Source organism: Chelonia mydas, chromosome 1 (assembly GCF_015237465.2).
Source record: "Chelonia mydas isolate rCheMyd1 chromosome 1, rCheMyd1.pri.v2, whole genome shotgun sequence".
NCBI classification, from domain to species: domain Eukaryota; kingdom Metazoa; phylum Chordata; order Testudines; family Cheloniidae; genus Chelonia; species Chelonia mydas.
Window position 1 is genome coordinate 208,943,961 of NC_057849.1, and position 21,016 is coordinate 208,964,976.

General features: G+C 47.6%; 2 gene segments (V, D, J or C); both read right to left on the bottom strand.

The window, feature by feature from the left end:
• Positions 1-13,057: 13,057 nt before the first annotated feature.
• Positions 13,058-13,686, bottom strand: LOC114022339. The segment is given in 2 exon segments: positions 13,058-13,445; positions 13,540-13,686. Coding segments are annotated over 2 exon segments (414 nt in total).
• Positions 13,687-18,897: 5,211 nt separating this feature from the next.
• LOC114022340 lies at positions 18,898-20,507 on the bottom strand. The segment is given in 2 exon segments: positions 18,898-19,788; positions 20,276-20,507. Coding segments are annotated over 2 exon segments (375 nt in total).
• Between the last annotated feature and the right edge of the window lie 509 nt (positions 20,508-21,016).

Consider the following 21,016-nt stretch of genomic DNA (forward strand, 5'->3'; position numbering starts at 1 on the left):
CTGTGTGATCTTGCTTAGCACAGTAATATGTGCCTGAGTCTTGCACCTGGGCTCTCTCTGCAGACAGAGACAGGACAATGTTTTCTGTCCTATTGCTCTGGAAGTAACCTTCAAATGGCTTCTCAACAGTTCCACCAGAGCCTTCCATAGAAAACACCACCAGCTGCAGCCTTGCGTCCTTCCCCACGGCCTGTTTGTACCAGTACATGTAGGTGTAACGGGTTGATTTTTGGGAGCAGTTCAGTGTCAGTGGCTGTCCCTGACTGACCACCATATCTGGGGGCTGACGGACGGCCCATCCTGTGAGGAAACAGAAAAAAAATGAGATGAGGGTTTAATGGGATTAAATTGGAGTAATGGGGGAATTTCAGGCTTGTGATGAGGAAACATTCCCAAAGGTGAGGGCGATCGCCGCATGGAAAGGGGTGGAAGCCTTGTTGCTGCCTTCACTTTATAATCTCACTGTCGAAAGTGTTGGAGAATATAACACTGGAATATAGCACATCACCCCGCAGGGGCTAGGGATGGGGGAAATGGGAAAGATGGTCTGTCCCATCTCTACTGTCTCTAAAAATGAACAGATCCATAGACATATTCATGTGCTTTTGCTTAATTTAAAAGATTTCACTTACCCAAGGGAGACAGGCCAACAATAAAGAGCAAATGGGGAACCATTGGGTACCTGCTCATCTGGCTGGGGATCTGTCCGAGACAGCTGCATAGACACACAGCCTGAGTCTGAGTCAAAACTTCCAGCCACTGGCCAACCAGGGAGCAGAGACATGTGAGACAGGAAATGATATGAGAGAGAGAAGAAAAAGAAACCACCTGGCTAGAAGGGGGAAAAAAGAATGAGAGAGAATGTTGTACTGAGGGGGGCTAGGCAGAATGAGGATATTAAATGGCACAACAGTTGAGCTGAAAGGGAATTATGGAACAGTGAGAGAATTGTACTTAGCAGGAGATATGGCCCTTGTGCAGCTGTGTGTGGGATATTACTTTATCTCCAACCTGAGCTGCATGATACTGACCCACTCAGACCTGTAGGATGTTTTCATCAAGGATATTTCTTCAGGGCCACCCTTGGTGAAAGGTGAAAGATAGGTGCATTTTGTGTCTTTTTTCTTCAATTCAGTGAGTGAATTGAAAGCTGGAGAAAAGAGGCATCATGAGAACCAAACAGTGAGATACTTAGATTCAGTTTTTTGTCTCCTCTTCAGGGTAACACTCTCCTCTCGATACTCCCACTGTACACTCAAACGTGTGGGGTCATCACTTTTTGTGCCACTGAGTTCAGCCCCTTCATTTCACACAGATACTGAAATGTCAACAGATAGGAATGGCTTTACTGTCTGCCAGACTGGACTGGAACCTATTGTGTTGTTCTCCACATGAAGACGAGAAAAACCTGTGCTAAACAAATATGTTCCTTCACTTTCAACTTTACCTTCACCTGACAGCACAGACCAGGGCCTGCTCTTAGATGGAGCAGACAGCTCTCTGATCACAGCAGTATGACATACTGCATTGCTATATGAAGGTGACTCTTTGAATTCTCCAACCACACCCCATACCGTGTCACAACAATAGCTGCTGCTCCACACACCTGTGGCCTAGGGTTGCATGGTTTTTGATTGTCTGTAACTGGTCATTGTATTTCCAGCACCATGTACCCCAGTGTAAAGACACCATTCCTGAGCTCACATGGACCTACTGTTACAGCAGAAATAACACTGTCTGGGCAGCTCTCTCAGACGTGGTACACAGCCATGGTGTTTGTGCACATTCGTCACCTGAGCACTTCATAGAATCATGGAATCACAGAAAATTAGGGTTGGAAGAGACCTCAGGAGCAGAGGTGGATTTACAGTAAAACACAGAGTTCCCTGGCACGCGGCCCCCAGGGCCTTGCACATGGAATCTGACCCAGGCCCTGAATAGTCCCCAGAGTCAGTAACTCCCAGCCTGGGTGAAATCAAACCTGTGACCTGGGGTGAAAGGCTGCCTGTCCTATTCTTGGTCCCCATAAGCCCAACAGTATCAGCAGAGAGTACGGGGTGGGTATTTTTATTACTGAACCCTGCAGAACCCATCTGGTCATGGCCTGGCTTGTGTGTTTATACACCACTGCCCCCTGCTGGGAGGAATATATCAGAGCTGCTAAGGCATGTACTAGCTACCTCTGCTGGCTGTTGAAGGTGGAGTGGCACAATCCAACAGTCTAACAAGCTCATTATTAGAAAATTATGCTGCTTTCTAATCTGAAATATTTGTCCCCAGCTCAGTATTGGCCATAATGAAGAGGGACAGGATTGAAAGGAGGAGTCTCTGAGCAAGCGAGCTGGCAGGCCGGGGGTCATATTGTGGCCCTGTTGTCTCCTGCACTATGGCTACCTACAAGGCAGAAGTCAGTGGTGCTGTCCTGGGGGCTGCAAATGTTGTACTTCAGGGAAAAACTCACTTTGGGGTTCACAGATGTCACCGGGAAACAGCCTTGAGACCAGGCCCTTAATTTGTAAAGCGGGAGAGATTCCGGTGAATGAGAGAGGAGAGGTGTAGAAATAAGGAAGGGAAGTGAGGAATGGGATAAAAGAGGGGAAGTGAGGTGAGGGAACGGAGGGGAGAAGCCTAAAGAGCACAGAGGGATGGAAATGTCTCCTACATCCAGCTTGAAATGGCTCCCATTGCCCAATTTCATTCCATTGAAGGAAGGAGAAAGAGGGGGAGGAGTGAATGAGGTGACAGGGAGAATGGAGAAGGGAAGGTGTGAGAGAAGAAGAGAGTAAAGGGGGAAAGAGAAAGAAATGAAAAGTGAGGTTATGGGATAGAGACAAGAAGGAGAAAAGAACACCGGGAGGGTGAAGAGAGAGAAGGAGTAAGGACCGGAAGAACAGAAAAAGATTTAGGGCACGGGGTTATGGACTCACAGGTTGTGCCCACTTTTGGCCACGGACGGTCCCTGCGGGGAACCCCCTTCAGTGTGACAGCCCTTCTTGGGGGTCCACTCTCTCTTTGGGGTTAAGCCCCTCCACCTCCTGGAACCGTACCTCTCTGAGCCTTAGCACGCCTGTCTCTCACCATGGGCCACCTCAGGGAGTCCACTCACTCTGGACCCCTGGGGCCTCCACTCCCAGAGGGAACAATGCAACCCTGTTCTCTAGACCGGTGCGACGCTCAGCCGGTGTAAAACAGGAGGATTTATTGAGCATCTGAACACAGCACAGGAAACTCTCAGGTCCCTCAGGCCTGGCCTCCCTCAGCACAGTACATCTAAGTCTCCCCTCATCCAGGTGGGCTCTGCCTGCGCTCTCTCTCCAGTCCAGGGACCCTGTGCTTTCTTGCTGGGCATCCGATATTACTGGCCCCAACAGCTCCTCCCCTGTTTGTCTTCTGTCCCAGGTAAACAGGTCGCTGGGGCCCTCTCTCTTTCATCGTTTGTTCCCCTCTTGCTGGAACTGGTTGGTCAGGTCACCAGGGTCCTCTCTCCTCAGCCCATTGTCCTCCCATTGGCCAGAACCAGCTGACTGCCAAGATGGGGTGAGCCTCTTAGTCACCAGGTCACCAGTTTTTAGGGTACCCCATCTCCAGGCCATCGTCCGTGGGTCCTGGCTGCAAGGCGAGGTCACAGCTGGTCCTCTGCAACAACAAACCCTCTCCCACCACTTTGTTAAACATGCAACACACAAACACTATTCATGTAAAACACTACAAAAATCCCCAACTTTGTCATCCACAGCTACACTAGAGAGTTTACAGTGGCCCAGCTTCACCGGTGCACCTGTGCCACTGTAAACTCTCTAATGTAGCCTCTCTAAGCCCACCAGGAGAGAGCTCTCCCATCAGCTTAACTGCTCTAGTCTCAGAAAGCAATTGTCCATGCCGGCACTTACAGCAGTGTAACTTATGTTGCTCAGGGAGGTGTTTTACTCAGCCCCTTGAGAGACATAAGTTACACTGACATAAGCTATAGCATAGACATAGCCTTAGTAGGAGAGGAGAAGGAAAAAGGAAAGATTCAGAAAAAGAGGAGGAGAGAGGCAGAAGAGAAGATAGGGAAGGGAGAGGAGGATATATAGGGACAGGGGAGGGAGGTGTTAGAGCAAGATGGAGTGCATCTTATGCAGGAGGCAGGGCTGTACATGGGTGTGGGGGAAGGGAAGTCCTTTCCCTTTGCAGGGAAGTTTATGCTAAGCACTTTCTGCAGTTGAGTCACTGTGTGATCTTGCTTAGCACAGTAATATGTGCCTGAGTCTTGCACCTGGGCTCTCTCTGCAGACAGAGACAGGACATAGTTTTTTGTCCCACTGCTCTGAAAGTGACGTTCAAATGGCTTCTCAACAGTTGCATTGAAGCTTTCTATAGAAAACATCACCAGCTGCAGCCTTGCGTCCTTCCCCACGGCCTGTTTGTACCAGTACATGCTGGTGTAACGGGTTGATTTTTGGGAGCAGTTCAGTGTCAGTGGCTGTTCCTGACTGACCACCATGTCTGGGGGCTGACGGACGGCCCATCCTGTGAGGAAACAGAAATAAAATGAGATGAGAGTTTAATGGGATGAAATTGGAGAAATGGGGGAATTTCAGGCTCGTGATCAGGAAACATTCCTAAAGGTGAGGGCGATCGCCGCATGGAAAGGGGTGGAAGCCTTATTGCTGCCTTCACTTTATAATCTCACTGTCGAAAGTGTTGGAGAATATAACACTGGAAACCACCCCACAGGGGCTAGGGATGGGGGAAATGGGAAAGATGGTCTGTCCCATCTCTACTGTCTCTAAAAATGAACAGATCTATAGACTCATTCATGTTCTTTTGCTTAATTTAAAAGATTTCACTTACCCAAGGGAGACAGGCCAACAATAAAGAGCAAATGGGGAACCATTGGGTACCTGCTCATCTGGCTGGGGATCTGTCCGAGACAGCTGCATAGACACACAGCCTGAGTCTGAGTCAGAACTTCCAGCCACTGGCCAACCAGGGAGCAGAGACATGTGAGACAGGAAATGGTATGAGAGAGAGAGAGAAGAAAAGAAAAAAACCTGGATAGGAGAAAGAAAGAATGAGAGAGAATTTTGTACTGAGGGGGGCTAGGCAGAATGAGGATATTAAATGGCACAACAGTTGAGCTGGAAGGGAATTATTGAACAGTGAGAGAATTGTAATTGGCAGGAGATATGGCCCTTGTGCAGCTGTGTGTGGGATATTACTTGTAAGTGTGGGATGTATTTCTGAAGGGAAGGTGCATTTTGTGTCTTTTTTTTTTCAATTCAGTGAGTGACATACTTAGATTCAGTTTTTTCTCTCCTCCTCATAGTAACACTCTCCTCTCGATACTCCCACTGTACACACACAAACATGTGGGGTCATCACTTTTTGTGCCACTGATATCAGTCCATTCATTTCACACAGGCTCTGAATCGTTAGCAGATAGGAATGGCTTTACTCTCTGCCAGAGCTGAACTGGAACCTGTTTTCTTGTTCTCCACATGAACTCAAGAAAAACTTGTGCTAAACAAATATGTTCCTTCACTTACAACTTTACCTTCACCTGACAGCACAGACCAGGGCCGGCTCTTAGATGCAGCAGCCAGCTCTCTGATCACAGCAGTATGACATACTGCATTGCTATATGAAGGTGACTCTTTGAATTCTCCAACCACACCCCATACCATGTCACAACTATAGCTGCTGCTCCACACACCTGTGGCCTAGGGTTGCAGGGTTTTTGATTGTCTGTAACTGGTCATAGTATTTCCAGCACCACGTGCCCCAATGGAAAGACACCATTCCTGAGCTCACAAGGATGTACTATTACAGCAGAAATAACACTGTCTGGGCAGCTCTCTCAGATGTGGTACACAGCAGTGGTGTTTGTGCACATTCATCCCCAAGTCACCTGTACATTTCTTCTCATACACCTCTGATTAAACCTAAGTATGAGGGGATTTTATCTCCATTGGAATGCCAGACAGCAGTGCCTTTAGCCAGCCATTTTCCACACTTATCATGTCTCTCTATCTACTTCTTATCATGCAATCTTGCGCTCCTTCTCTGTACTCTGTATAATGGAGTTTACACACTTGTGATACTGACAGTCTGATGTGTCAGGGTCTCCTGAAGCCCCAGGTGAAGGTACATTTGCAGGCTCAGGACCAACACTCACTCTCTCTTGTATAGAATGTCCCCCCACTGACACTACCCTCATTTGCTGCTGGTCACACTGGAGATTTGTTCAATGGACAGTGTCCTCATTATGGCATTTGAAGGAGGGTGCAGCCAGACCTCTTCCTCTCTGCCCCTAGTGGTACTCAGCAGAAGGAAAGGGCACCTGCCAGGGACTGGGATGGTGAGCTGCTCTGACTCCCTCATTCCCCCAATTATTTTGGTGCCACCACTCTGCAGCTCTCTCACACTGTCCTGCTTGGCTGCAGGCCCAGAAACACAAGGCTGTGTGATTTGACTGGAGGTGAGGAATCACCAGGACTAGTGGGAATGAGCTCAGTGACGGAATTTTGGAATAAGTCTCAAGGAAGAAAGAAAAGGGGGGAGGAAATATAAAAGTACAGAGACAGAGAGACAGGAAAGAAAGGAGGGCAATGAAGAGAAACCTCCTAACCCAGAGACTGATGGTGTGAATGGGCCAGGGATCTGGTATGGCAGCTCCTGGGGATGTTTACAGCCCTTTTGGAGACATCCCAAGTGTCTGGGAACCCTGGCCCTGTCATAGCCTTCTGATTCCTAGGCAAAGACAGCTCCCTCTACTTCCTCCCCTGCCTCTGTCTCTGGGATTTTGCTGGCTGTCTCTGGGCTCCATGTCACTGTGCAGTGCTGCAGGCGCAGTAATACACAGCTGAGTCCAACCGTGAAAGGTTTGTCCATTTTAGGTCCCAGTTTTTGTTGCTCCTCAGAGCTGTCATGGGCTTGGCTGTGAAGTTGGTCCCGGATATATTCCCGGTAGAGTAGAAGAGTCCCTCCAGCTCCTTGTCTCCCCACTGCTGGTACCAGTACACCCACTTGCAGAGGAAGGGCAGCTGCTCCACGTAGAGTAGGGTGACCAGACAGCAAATGTGAAAAATCGGTATGGGCGTGGGGGGCAATAGGACCCTATATAAGAAAAAGACCCAAAAATCAGGACTGTCCCTATAAAATCGGGACATCTGGTCACCCTAACATAGAGGGAGCCAAACCCTGGAGAAAAATTGGCAAAAACTGACAAAATCATAAGGGGACAAATGAGAGTAGAACATGAGGGGAGAGAGGGAAAGAAGGGAAAGATTAAATGAAGGAAAAGAAAAAAATTGGAAAGAGTGATGAAAGAGGGAGAGAAACACTGAGAAGCAGAAAAAGACAGAAAACAGAAAGGACAGCCACCTTTCTTGTGGCAGATTCCTGGCTGATTTGATGTCCCTGTAGACTGAACAGACAGGGCATGCACTAGGAGTCTCTCATCTGGGATTCACTCTTGGGTCTTACAGTCTCAGGTGGCTGCATTTTACCCACAAGTCACTGCTGCTTGGTGATTCACTCCATTCCCTCTGTGTCTCAAAGCAGATGAGATGTTTCAGAATCTCCTGGAGACAGGTGTCCAGGTCCCTTTCTCCTGGATGATGCTTTCCTGCCACTAACATGGGAATGAGATTTGCTCCTGAGGAATGATGATGAGGAACACACCATCAGGAGAGGAAACGTGTCTCTACATAGCAGGCCACAGATCCTAGGTACAGATATGGGACTGACACTCAGTAAATACACACAACTACAATCACTCTGGTGCAGGCCTCATATGCATTTAATTTAGATTTTCATATTGTAGCTGATTTTTATGGTATTATTTTTCTCTCAGTGTATGTGTGTGAGTGCAGGTGTTTGTCTGTCTATTTTCTGGGAAGAAGGACAAAGAAACCAGAAAATACACCATTTCTTATTTTAATAAACCTAACTGGTTAAAGGTTACAGCTCTGAGCAAATAATCCAACATGTGCAGAGGGCACTGAGCAGCCTGGGGCGTGTCAGTGTAACACATCGGTTCGTGTGTGTGATCATGGCTCCCCCTAGCGATGGGTTGGCAGAGCTGATGAGAGTGAGTAGGAAAAGGAGAGAACACACATGACAGGAGTGCAGGTGTGTCCTGTGGGGGTCGGGGGTGCGTATGAAGGAGACTGTTAGCAGCGTGTGCAGCGGTGAGAGACGTGTGATGGGGGCTGCTGCTGATAGGAAGAATAACGGTGTCCCTGACTGATAAGGGGGTTTCCCTTGAGGGGTCTCTGCACTGTTGATTTTATCCCATCTCCCCCCCGGCCCCGCACTGGATAACTAACCAGATCCTCCCAGAGCCTCTTGGTTTCAGACTCCTGGTGCTGGGCTATGGTTCCCCCATTGGAAGAGACATCTCTGAACCAGGGGAGGTTTTTGTGGCCATCTCCGCTCTGCTCTCTCACTGTGCCCTGTGCTGCAGGTGCAGTAGATGGTCTGGGACTGAGTCACATTCTTTATCTCCAACCTGAGCTCCGTGTTACTGACCCGCTCAGACGTGTAGGATGTTTCCATCAAGGATATTTCCTCAGGGTCACCCTTGGTTCCTGATTGCACCAGGAAGTGCAGCTGGCTTTGGACATCCTGCAGATACCAGCTCATCCAGGAGTAGGTTGTGTCTTTCAAGGTGCAGGTCACTGATTCTGATGCTCCCAACCGCACCATTAAATATGGGGATGACTGCTCCACTAATCTGCCCTCTGCACCTGAAAGACAAATGGGGATACCCCATGGAGTGATGAACCTCTTCAAGGAGCATGACCCCACCTGGGTGGCTGCAGCAGGGATTCCCGGTCACACCTGAGAGGGCAGTGGCCAGCAGCCCCATTAGCAGAGAGAGGAGCTGCAGCAGCTCCATGTCTCCATCAGCATCTGCATAGGAAAGTGTATGTGGGGTGTTTTCAGAGCCCAGGGGAGAGGCGGGGATGAGACTCTCACATCCCTTGTTTGTAATGAATAGGTTTGGCCAGAGGTGTCAGTGTTGACAAATGCATAAGCCCAGAGTATCTGCTCTATCTGTGTGACATTCCCAGACTAAGGGGAGCAGCTCTGTCCACCTGGGCAGTAAAGGGAACTGAGAAAATTTGAGGAGCTCAGGCACATCCTTCCCCTCGAGAACAGTGGCAGGTTTATGCGTGCGCACCCACACACACACACACAGGCACCCCTGCATTCCTCCATGCCACCTTGTCCAGCCTGTTCTGTCAGGTAGTGCTGCACTGCAGGTGCAAGGGAGTCTGTATACATGGGAGCTCTATTATCCCATCACGTGCATGAAGCATATATGGTAAAAGCATGGAGAGCAGATGGGATCATTTTTAAAAGAGCTCAAGTTTGAGCTAAAAAAGAGAACACTTGATTATCCTTATGTAGCAGAGCTGGGACATGTTGAGTGCATGGGGATTGCTCACTTTTTTAAGGAAAAAGTTAATTTTGGCAATGCCCCCCTAAATGACATGTAGGTTGGGCCAAATTGAACATGATTCCCTACAAGAGCAGCAGACAAAAGGGAACAGGTAGCCTTTCCTTGGATCTTAATTGTTTCATACATGAGACCACAGCAGATATTGGCATTAGTTGGGACTCTTGGGGGATGTACCAATGATTCCTATAATTGTGCTTTATTTAAAACTGTGTTTAAAATTGTAAGTTATTACTTTAAATTTTGGGAGGTTTTCCTGGTCCTGTTAGTGGGCTCTGTAGGGAAAAGTGTAATCTGGACCTAGCAACATTCAGTCAGCAGCCAGCCAGCCTAAAGTAAGGTGGGGTAATGAAATTTTGTTATTGTATGACTAAAGGGAAGCAGAACTGTATTTAGCCTGTCCTGATTGAGGGGGTCACCCACCCTCAACTGAACTGCACTCGCTAAGGTTTGGATGCCAGAGCCCAGTGGAGAGAGAAAGACATTGGGGACAGGTGTTTCTGTCTAGCGGTGTGGGCTTTGCCTAAGAGCCACAGGCACTATCTGACCTGTCCCTCTCCAGATGGAGCTAATTAGGATCCATTGAGAGTCTTTTGGTTTGTTAAGTGACCACTAGAGCTGAAATCACTGATTATCAGGTCTAAGTGCTTAGATCTGCTGTGGGACAGTGGGGAAGAGACAACCTAGCCTGCACTAGTAATCCCCCACTGAGAGCTAAAATCACTGATTGCTGGGTGGAACCTCAAGAGACGTACTCACAGAGGTCGCAGTAAAGAGGTGGGTGGCAGCAGAAGGTGATGGCTCAGGGCCATCAGCGACGGAGCAGACCACGGCACAGTGGAGTGAATGGTGGCACTACGAATGATGTCAGCAGATTGAACAGCGGCAACTGTGAGCCACTTACAGCGGCGGCAGCAGCAAAGACATTGGTCAACATCTCTTCCCCCCTCCCCACCTGGGTGGGAGGTGAACTCATGTGAATCTACCGCTGAACTCTGGGTCTCTGCTGACCAAGACAGCAACTGTGAGTGGGGTGCAGTGGAGGGAGAGGAGAGTGGTGTGTTAAAGAGACATTTGTTTTTTGGACTTTCATACCACAAGGCAGGGCTTTAACTAGGGCGGGGCGAGTGGGGCTGCCACCCAGGGCACAGAGCCAAGTGGGGCAGAAAAATGGGGCGGTGCACAGAATCGGGCCCAGCAGCATCACCCCTTCCTGCAGGATTGGGTCCGACTGAATGCTCTGCACCCTCTTCCCAGGGTTCTGTTCTTAAAGGCACAGGCAACCCAATGACAACACAAGGCATCTCTTCTCTATCTGATATAACCTACAGGAGACTTGATTCAGTGAAATATTTTACATACCCCCCCCCCGCCAAAAATTATGTGTCACACATTTTGAGTATTTAAAAGATTCCCTTATCAGTTTATATGCCTGCATAAAGTCTCTTAGCAGTTCACAAATTTGTCTTTGCTGCTGCTGTGATTCCCTGAATTGCAATCCCTTTCTTATAATCCATTCTAAATATAGTTTTGCTCCTTCTAATGGTTTACTTTGTTAAAATGTGATTTTTATAACTCTTATTACTCTGAGCACTTCATCGTTTATCTTTGTCAACATTGTAGGGCAGATGGATGTCACTGTGCTATTTAATTTATATTTTAATAGCAGATAATCATTGAAACTATTTATAAGTACACAGTTGCTAGTAGTTTTAGCAATGACATCTGTGTTTCTATTATAGCACTTCCTATGTTTTTACAGTGATTTTTAATTTGGAATTTTTTATTCTAAATTTTTCTTTTTATAGCACAAGTTGACTTCCAGTCTGACTGATTTCCTGGCCTGGTGTCAAAACATCTTCATTTTCATTTGATCCACCAATAGGGATTGCCTTTCTCAACTGTTATTTTGCCTCTCAATCCAACCCTTGGTGCTTTTTCACATGTCACAGCTTGTGAAAACTTGGTTCCCAGATATTCACTAAGGGCAGTATACTATCTCATATTAAATCCTCCTCAAAGGCAAAATCTACTGTAATTTTTACTGAATGGCCATACTGAGTCAGTAATGGTCCATCAAGTCCAGTATCCTGTCTTCGGACAGTGGCCAGTGCCAGGTGCTTCAGAGGGAATGAACAGAACAGGCAGTCATCAAGTGATCCTGCCACCAACTCGCAGCTTCTGGCAGTAGGAGGCTAGAGACATGGACACCCAGAGCATGGGATTTCATTTCTGACCATCTTGGCTAATAGCCAATTGATGGACTTATCCTCCAGGAATTTATCTAATTCTATTTCCAATACAGTTATAGTTTTGGCCTTCACAACATACTGAAACCACATCTACAACCCCGAGATTGCTTGACAACAAGAATTCAAAAATAATGAGTTATACAACCCCAAATCATGACATTCAAAAAAAGAAATAAATGATACTGGGGTTTTTTTTGGAGCCCTTTTGTTCCTGAGCCTTTAGGGTACAGGAGGCCCAGATCCACAAAAGCAGGAGTCTAAACCCCTGAGTGAGTCTTGGCCTAGCCTCATAGTTTTGCTGTTACCTCTCCCAAATAATTAATATACCTATGGCCACATCTACACTACAAATCTGTTAGGTCAAGTTATATCAGCATACAGTCACCACAGTTAGTATGTCACTTGTGCATGTGCCTACTTGGTTCCTTGTGTCTGTGGTGAGTGTACTCACCAGGAGTGCTTGTATTGATTCAGAGTGCGGTGCACCATGGATCTGTATCAACCATCCATCACAACTGCTACATCTTACCTTTGTCATCCTCTGATTTAGTGGTAGCAAATTTGATGGGATGGTTGATGTCCTGTCACAATTTGCTATTCCTGGACCAGAGGATGGGGAAGGTGAGAGGTTGCAAATTGTGGCTGTTGTATCCCATACATCACAATTTGTTATCACTGAAAAAATGATAAAGGAAAGTGGTAGCAAATTGTGATAACGCAGCAAAAGAGAACACCCACAGATATCAGTAGCTGCTACAGGTAGCAAAAATCTATCAGAAGCAGTTTTTGCCTGGCTCCTGGCAGGCAGCAACAGTTTTCAAATTGTGGCACACGTCCCCCTAGGAAGGCGGACCCCAGAGTTTGAAAACCTCTGTGCTAAATGGAAAGCAGAAATCTGAGGGGTGCACATGACCCTGCATGATCCCCCATGCATTGCCTGTAGGGGGCGCAAATATGCTTGCTTGCCCCAGGTGTTAAAATGCTTAGTTATGGCTCTGCCACAAAGTGAGAAATGGAGGCAAAGGACTCTGCTCAGTGTACTCCGGTTAGTGTGTGTGATCGTGGCTCCCTCTAGAGACGGGCTGGCACAGCTGATGAGACTGAATAGGAAAGGGAGAGAACACACATAACCGGAGTGCAGGTGTGTCCTGTTTGTGGGGAGCCTGTGAGGGAGAGAGTTAGCAGTGTGTACAGTGGGGAGAGATGTGTGATGGGGACTGATGATGATGGGAAGGATAACAGTTTCCCTGACTGACAAGGGGTCTCCCTTGAAGGGTCTCTGCACTATTGGTGTTAGCTCATCTCCCTCCTGGGATAACTGACCAGTTCCCCCGGAGCCTCTTGGTTTCAGACTCCTGGTGCTGGGCTGAAATTCCCCCAGTGGGATAGATATCCCTGAATGAAGGAAGGTTTTTGTCACCATCTCTGCTCTGTTCTCTCACTGTGCTCTTTGCTGCAGGTGCAGTAGATGATCTGGGACTGAGTCACATTCTTCATCTCCAGCCTGAGCTCTGTATCACTGACCCGTTTCATCTGATAGGATGTTCCCATCCTGGATGTGTTACCAGTATCACCTTTGCTTCTTAAAGATTCCAGGAAGTGCATCTGGCCTTGGGCATCCTGCAGGTACCAGCTCATCCAGGGGTAGGTTGTGTCTTTCAAGGTGCAGGTCACTGACTCTGATGCTCCCAACCGCACCATTAAATATGGGGATGACTGCTCCACTAATCTGCCCTCTGCACCTGAAAGACAAAGGGGAATGCCCCATAGGATGATGAACTTCTCCAGGGAGTCTGACCCCACCCAGGTGGCTAATGCAGGGAGCCCCAGTCTCACCTGAGGGGGCAGTGGCCAGCAGCCCCATTAGCAGAGAGAGGAGCTGCAGAATCCCCATGACCCTCTCAGTGTCTGCACAGGAAGGCATTTGTGGGATGTCTGCAGAGCCTGGGAGAGGGGAGGGGCAGGGTAGGGTGGGGTAGGGATACAATTTACACATCCCTTGTGTGTGGTAAATAGGCGTGGCCAGAGATATCAGTGTTGATAAATGTATTAAGCCCAGCCCAGAGCACCTGCTCTTTCCGTGTGACACTGCCAGATTAAGAGGAGCAGCTCTTCCCACCTGGACAGTAGAGGGAACTAAGAAAACTTGGAGAACTCAGGCACATGCCCTCCCCTAGGGAACAGTGACAATTTCATTTGCACTCATGCACACACACAATGCATTCTCACAGGCCACCTTGTCTGTCCTGTCCATAGGATATCAGGACTGGAAGGGACCTCAGGAGGTCATCTAGTCCAACCCCCTGCTCAAAGCAGGGCCAATCCCCAATTTTTGCACCAGACCCCTAGATGGCCCCCTCAAGGATTGAACTCACAACCTTGGGTTTAGCAGGCCAATGTTCAAACCACTGAGCTATCCCTCCCCCCGGTGCATATAGATTCCCTCGGCTCCTGCAGTGCTGCACAGCAGGAGCCGATGGAATCTATATGCACACACATCTATTCTGTCATTATGCATATGGTGCAAACTTGGCAAAAGTATGGAGGGTAGATGGGTCATTGCAAAAGCATGTGAGTTACACAAGAAAAAGAGCCCACCAACTGGGACACAATGGGCTGAATGGGGGATGCTCAGTTTTTGTGCATGCTGTAGAACTGTACCATGGCCTCCACAATGAGGTGTGATCTGAGCTGAATTAAACACGATTCCCCACAAGGGCAGCAGACAAAAGGGAAAAGGCAGCTTCCCTTGGACCACAGCAGATATTGGTGCTGGTGGGGATTCTTAGTGGATGTGCTGGTGACTCCTGTAGTATCACACTCAATTGCCATGTGGATGCCCTATATCTCTTACGCTTGCACCAGTCATATAGATGGACCTTCCTGAGAATAGGTCCTTGTCTTCTTTCTAGGTTTGTTTCCGAATGGATCAGCTCTGTGCTATGGGGATGATTTCTGTTCATTTTGATGTATTGCTAGAGGTTTCCGATTGACTCTATCTATTTACTACATCTCCAGCACCATGTGCACCAACGGGAAGACAACATTGCTGAGCTTATAAGGATATACTGCTACAGCAGAAATAACACTGTCTGGGCAGCTCTGTCAGACATGGTATACACCAGTGGCATTTATGCACACTCATATCCAAGTCCACTGAGCATTTCTTCTCTTAACCCCTGATTTGCATTAAATGTCAAGGGTCATTCCCTGTTTGAAATTCAGAGCCACATTCTCCTTATGCACCTATCTTCCACCCTCGTGGTTTCTGTCTATCTGCTTTAGCTGATACCATCAACTGCCACTTCCCTGCTCTTGAATAATGGAGCTTTACAAGTTGTGGTTCCTGTCATCAACAAGCCGTCTCCTGTTTCCAAAGTCTTCCAGAGCCCTTCTGGGTAAATCTTGACTCTTCATGATATAGAATGGCCTCCCTACTTGAAATCATCCTCACTACAAGCTGATCGGATGCCAAATTTGAGTATTAATTTCAGAAATTCTTAATAGTAGTTCAGTGCCCTCTACAGAGAATGGAGAGATGTTGCTGACAGCCCTGTTTGTCTATCTCTCAGGTGATCCACACTTAGAGGGAATGGCAGCTGCAGGGGACTGGGTTAGGTTGGGGACCTCCGCTCTCTTCTCCCCTCTCTGTCTCATTTTTGTTGCACATCCTCACAGCTCCTTCACGTTTGTGATTTGCTGCAGGCACAGAAATGCATGGCTGAATGATGCAGTCTCAGCTGGGGAATTCAGACAAAGTACTTCATGGAAGTTCTAATCACCATGTAGACTAGATCCATGTATGGTGTGATTGTCTCTTCGTCTGAGGAAAGGAAGAGAGCTTCTAGCTCACTGCCTCCCTCTGCCTGATGGTACCACTCCATGACAGAGTGCATGGTGTCTTTCATTTGGCAGGGGATGCTCAAAGATGACCCCTGCTGGCCACACAGTTTTAAAGGTTGATCCATAAATTGTAGGCATCCACCTGCAACACACAGCAGCACAGGCATCTCATATATTCACAGATACGTATATTTTAAGACAACGAGGAACCATTATTATCGTCTAGTCTGACCTCCCAAATAGCACAGGCCAGAGAATTGCATCTACTAATTCCTGCACTTAACCCACAGCATATGGCTCAGTTAAAGCATATAGAATCATAGAATATCAGGGTTGGAAGGGACCTCAGGAGGTCATCTAGTCCAACCCCCTGCTCAAAGCAGGACCAATCCCCAATTAAATCATTCCAGCCAGGGCTTTGTCAAGCCTGACCTTAAAAACTTCTAAGGAAGGAGATTCTACCACCTCCCTAGGTAACGCATTCCAGTGTTTCACCACCCTCCTAGTGAAAAAGTTTTTCCTAATATCCAACCTAAACCTCCCCCACTGCAACTTGAGACCGTTACTCCTTGTCCTGTCTTCTTCTACCACTGAGAATAGTCTAGAACCATCCTCTCTGGAACCACCTCTCAGGTAGTTGGAAGCAGCTATCAAATCCCCCTCATTCTCTTCTTCTGCAGACTAAACAATCCCAGTTCCCTCAGCCTCTCCTCATAAGTCATGTGTTCCAGACCCCTAATCATTTTTGTTGCCCTTCGCTGGACTCTTTCCAATTTATCCACATCCTTCTTGTAGTGTGGGGCCCAAAACTGGACACAGTACTCCAGATGAGGCCTCACCAATGTCGAATAGAGGGGAATGATCACGTCCCTCAATCTGCTCGCTATGCCCCTACTTATACATCCCAAAATGCCATTGGCCTTTTTGGCAACAAGGGCACACTGCTGACTCATATCCAGCTTCTCATCCACTGTCACCCCTAGGTCCTTTTCTGCAGAACTGCTGCCTAGCCATTCGGTCCCTAGTCTGTAGCGGTGCATTGGGTTCTTCCGTCCTAAGTGCATGACCCTGCACTTATCCTTATTGAACCTCATCAGATTTCTTTTGGCCCAATCCTCCAATTTGTCTAGGTCCTTCTGTATCCTATCCCTGCCCTCCAGCGTATCTACCACTCCTCCTAGTTTAGTATCATCCACAAATTTGCTGAGAGTGCAATCCACACCATCCTCCAGATCATTTATGAACATATTGAACAAAACCAGCCCCAGAACCGACCCCTGGGACACTCCACTTGACACCGGCTGCCAACTAGACATGGAGCCATTGATCACTACCCGTTGAGCCCGACAATCTAGCCAACTTTCTATCCACCTTACAGTGCATTCATCCAGCCCATACTTCTTTAACTTGCTGACAAGAATACTGTGGGAGACCATGTCAAAAGCTTTGCTAAAGTCAAGAAACAATACATCCACTGCTTTCCCTTCATCCACAGAACCAGTAATCTCATCATAGAAGGCGATTAGATTAGTCAGGCATGACCTTCCCTTGGTGAATCCATGCTGACTGTTCCTGATCACTTTCCTCTCATGTAAGTGCTTCAGGATTGATTCTTTAAGGACCTGCTCCATGATTTTTCCGGGGACTGAGGTGAGGCTGACTGGCCTGTAGTTCCCAGGATCCTCCTTCTTCCCTTTTTTAAAGATTGGCACTACATTAGCCTTTTTCCAGTCATCTGGGACTTCCCCCGTTCGCCACGAGTTTTCAAAGATAATGGCCAATGGCTCTGCAATCACAGCCGCCAATTCCTTTAGCGCTCTCGGATGCAACTCGTCCAGCCCCATGGACTTGTGCACGTCCAGCTTTTCTAAATAGTCCCTAACCACCTCTTTCTCCACAGAGGGCTGGCCATCTACTCCCCATGCTGTGATGCCCAGCGCAGCAGTCTGGGAGCTGACCTTGTTAGTGAAGACAGAGGCAAAAAAAGCATGGAGTACATTAGCTTTTTCCACATCCTCTGTCACTAGGTTGCCTCCCTCATTCAGTAAGGGGCCCACACTTTCCTTGACTTTCTTCTTGTTGCCAACATACCTGAAGAAACCCTTCTTGTTACTCTTGACATCTCTTGCTAGCTGCAGCTCCAGGTGCGATTTGGCCCTCCTGATTTCATTCCTACATGCCCGAGCAATATTTTTATACTCTTCCCTGGTCATATGTCCAAACTTCCACTTCTTGTAAGCTTCTTTTTTATGTTTAAGATCCGCTAGGATTTCACCGTTAAGCCAAGCTGGTCGCCTGCCATATTTACTATTCTTTCGACTCATCGGGATGGTTTGTCCCTGTAACCTCAACAGGGATTCCTTGAAATACAGCCAGCTCTCCTGGACTCCTTTCCCCTTCATGTTAGTCCCCCAGGGGATCCTGGCCATCTGTTCCCTGAGGGAGTCGAAGTCTGCTTTCCTGAAGTCCAGGGTCCGTATCCTGCTGCTTACCTTTCTTCCCTGTGTCAGGATCCTGAACTCAACCAACTCATGGTCACTGCCTCCCAGATTCCCATCCACTTTTGCTTCCCCCACTAATTCTTCCCGGTTTGTGAGCAGCAGATCAAGAAAAGCTCCCCCCCTAGTTGGCTCCTCTAGCACTTGCACCAGGAAATTGTCCCCTACGCTTTCCAAAAACTTCCTGGATTGTCTATACACCGCTGTATTGCTCTCCCAGCAGATATCAGGAAAATTAAAGTCACCCATGAGAACCAGGGCGTGCGATCTAGTAGCTTCTGCGAGTTGCCGGAAGAAAGCCTCATCCACCTCATCCCCCTGGTCCGGTGGTCTATAGCAGACTCCCACCACTACGTCACTCTTGTTGCTCACACTTCTAAATTTAATCCAGAGAGACAGAGACAGGGGAGGAGATAGGGATATCAAGATATACAATCCTGCTTTGTGGGTTCCAGATGTTGAAGAATCCACCACATCCCAAGGGAAGTTGTTTCAGTGGGTAATTATGCTCACTGTTAAAAAGTTGTATCTTATTTTTAGTGTGAATTAGTCTAAATTCAGATTGTAACCATTGGATCTCATTATGCCTTTATGCCATAGAATGAAGAGCAGTCCATGATCAGAAATCTTCTTCCCATGCAAGTACTTACAGATTGTAGTCAACTTACCTCTTCACCTACCCTTGGATAATTAAACAGATTGAACTTTTGTGTTTCTCTGTAAAGCAGGATTTCCAGATGACAAATTATTCTTTTCTGAACCCTTTATAATATTTTAACATCTTTTTTGAATTGTGGGCCCCAGAACTGGACAGGGTATTCCAGGAATCCCGTATACAGAAATAGCACCCCCTAATCACTTCTTCTCCATATGTTCCTGCTCAGATATCTGTGGCTCAGCAGTCATGTGAATAAGACCACATCAGGACAGTCCCCAGAGACGCAGTCAGACCAAACCACAAGGGAATGAGGGCTGGGATCTGCAATTGGATTTGGATGTTTGATTTAAAGAAACAGAAAAAGTGAAGAGAAAAGAATGGAAATTGAGGGAGCTGGAACAAAGGAAATAGTAGGAGAATGAGAGATTATAGAGAAGGAATGGAAGGAATTGGGAAGACAAGAGAGAGAAGTTCAAGCAGTAAAGAGCAATGTCTGATTTTGAAAGCCCAACAGTGAAGTCCTGGCCCCACTGAAATCCAGTGGCAAAACTCCCATTGTTATTAATAGAGACCAAGTCACATCTCAAGTGTGTGACCAGGTCAGTGATCTAGGATGGGAGCTCCAGGGGCTCTTTGCACCCCTTTGGGAGATGTTCTGTATATCCCAGACACTTCATCTGGGAACCACTGCCCTACAGTGTCCTTTCGACTCCTAGGCACACACAGCTTCCCTATCTCCTCCCCTGTCTCTGTCTCTCTGGGTTTTTGCTGGCTGTCTCAGGGCTCTGTGTCACTGTGCAGTGCTGCAGGCGCAGTAATACACAGCTGAGTCTGACCGTGAAAGGTTTTTCCATTGTAGATGCCAATTGTTGTTCTTTCTCCAGGCTGACATGGGCTTAGCTGTGAAGTTGGTCCCAGATCCATCTCCTGAAGAATAGAAGAGCTGCCCTAGCTCCTCTGCCTCCTGCTGCCAGTACCAGTACATCCAGTAGTGGCTGGTTTCTTTCAATGTACACCGCAGAGTTTGGGATTCTCCTGGAACCCCTGTGAGGAAGGGCAGCTGCTCCACGTAGGCCGAGCCTGCACCTGGAAGGAAACAGGAAACAATATGATAGAACAGATGGTGACAAGTTGATGAAAAAGTGCAACAGGGAGGAAGGAAGGGAAAGAAGGAAAGTCAGAAGGAAAGAAAGAGGGTAAAAAAAATTGAGAAGCAGAATAAAAGCTAAAATGAAAAACAGGACAGTCATCTTCACTGTTCAGCCAAACAGGAGTCGTTGTGGGAGATTCTTGGCTGAGAGCTGACTTCCCTACACAGTGAATTCATGGGATATGTGCTAAGTGTGTCCTATCTAGGATTCACTCTTGGGTCAGACACTCTGAGTTGGGTGTTTTACCCACAAGTCCTTGTTCCTGGGTGGTTCTCTCTGTTCCTCCCAGCATTTCTAAGCAGATGCAGTCTCCAGAGATCCCCTCACACCTTAGTCTCAGTGACGAGAATGTGTCCCTTCAACTTGAGATTCTGGGCCTGCCTGCCCGCCCCACCCCATCCCCGTGGCCCCTCAAACAGTACCTGGGGCCCAGAGAAGCAGTGCAGAGAGCAGGAGATATCTCCACATGATGTCAGCTTTACCCTGCTCTGTCTCCTCCATGCTCTGGGTTTCCTTCTCTCTGTGCTTCAAGGGAAGTGAGAAGGGACGGACAAATACATTCTTCAGTGGGAGGAGAAACACTATGGTGTCACTTTTCAGAGTAACAGCCGTGTTAGTCTGTATTTGCAAAAAGAAAAGGAGTACTTGTGGCACCTTAGAGACTAACCAATTTAGTTGAGCATAAGCTTTCGTGAGCTACAGCTCACTTCATCGGATGCATACTGTGGAAAGTGTAGAAGATCTCTTTATACACACAAAGCATGAAAAAATACCTCCCCCCACCCCACTCTCCTGCTGGTAATAGAGACAACCTGGATTTGTGCTGGAAATGGTCCCACTTGATTATCATACACATTGTAAGGAGAATGATCACTTTAGATAAGCTATTACCAGCAGTATGCATCCGATGAAGTGAGCTGTAGCTCACGAAAGCTTATGCTCAAATAAACTGGTTAGTCTCTAAGGTGCCACAAGTATTCCTTTTCTTTTTACTAGGGTGTCACTGCAGAGGAAAGGCTCATCTCATTCTGCTTTCTGAATGGCCAGTTTCATGAATGTCCTGGAGACTCATGTCTGGTCCCCTTCTCCCGGATGATGCTTTCCTGCTGCTAATGCAGGAGTGAGAATTTCTCCTGAAAAATGTTGTTGGGGAAGATGCCATC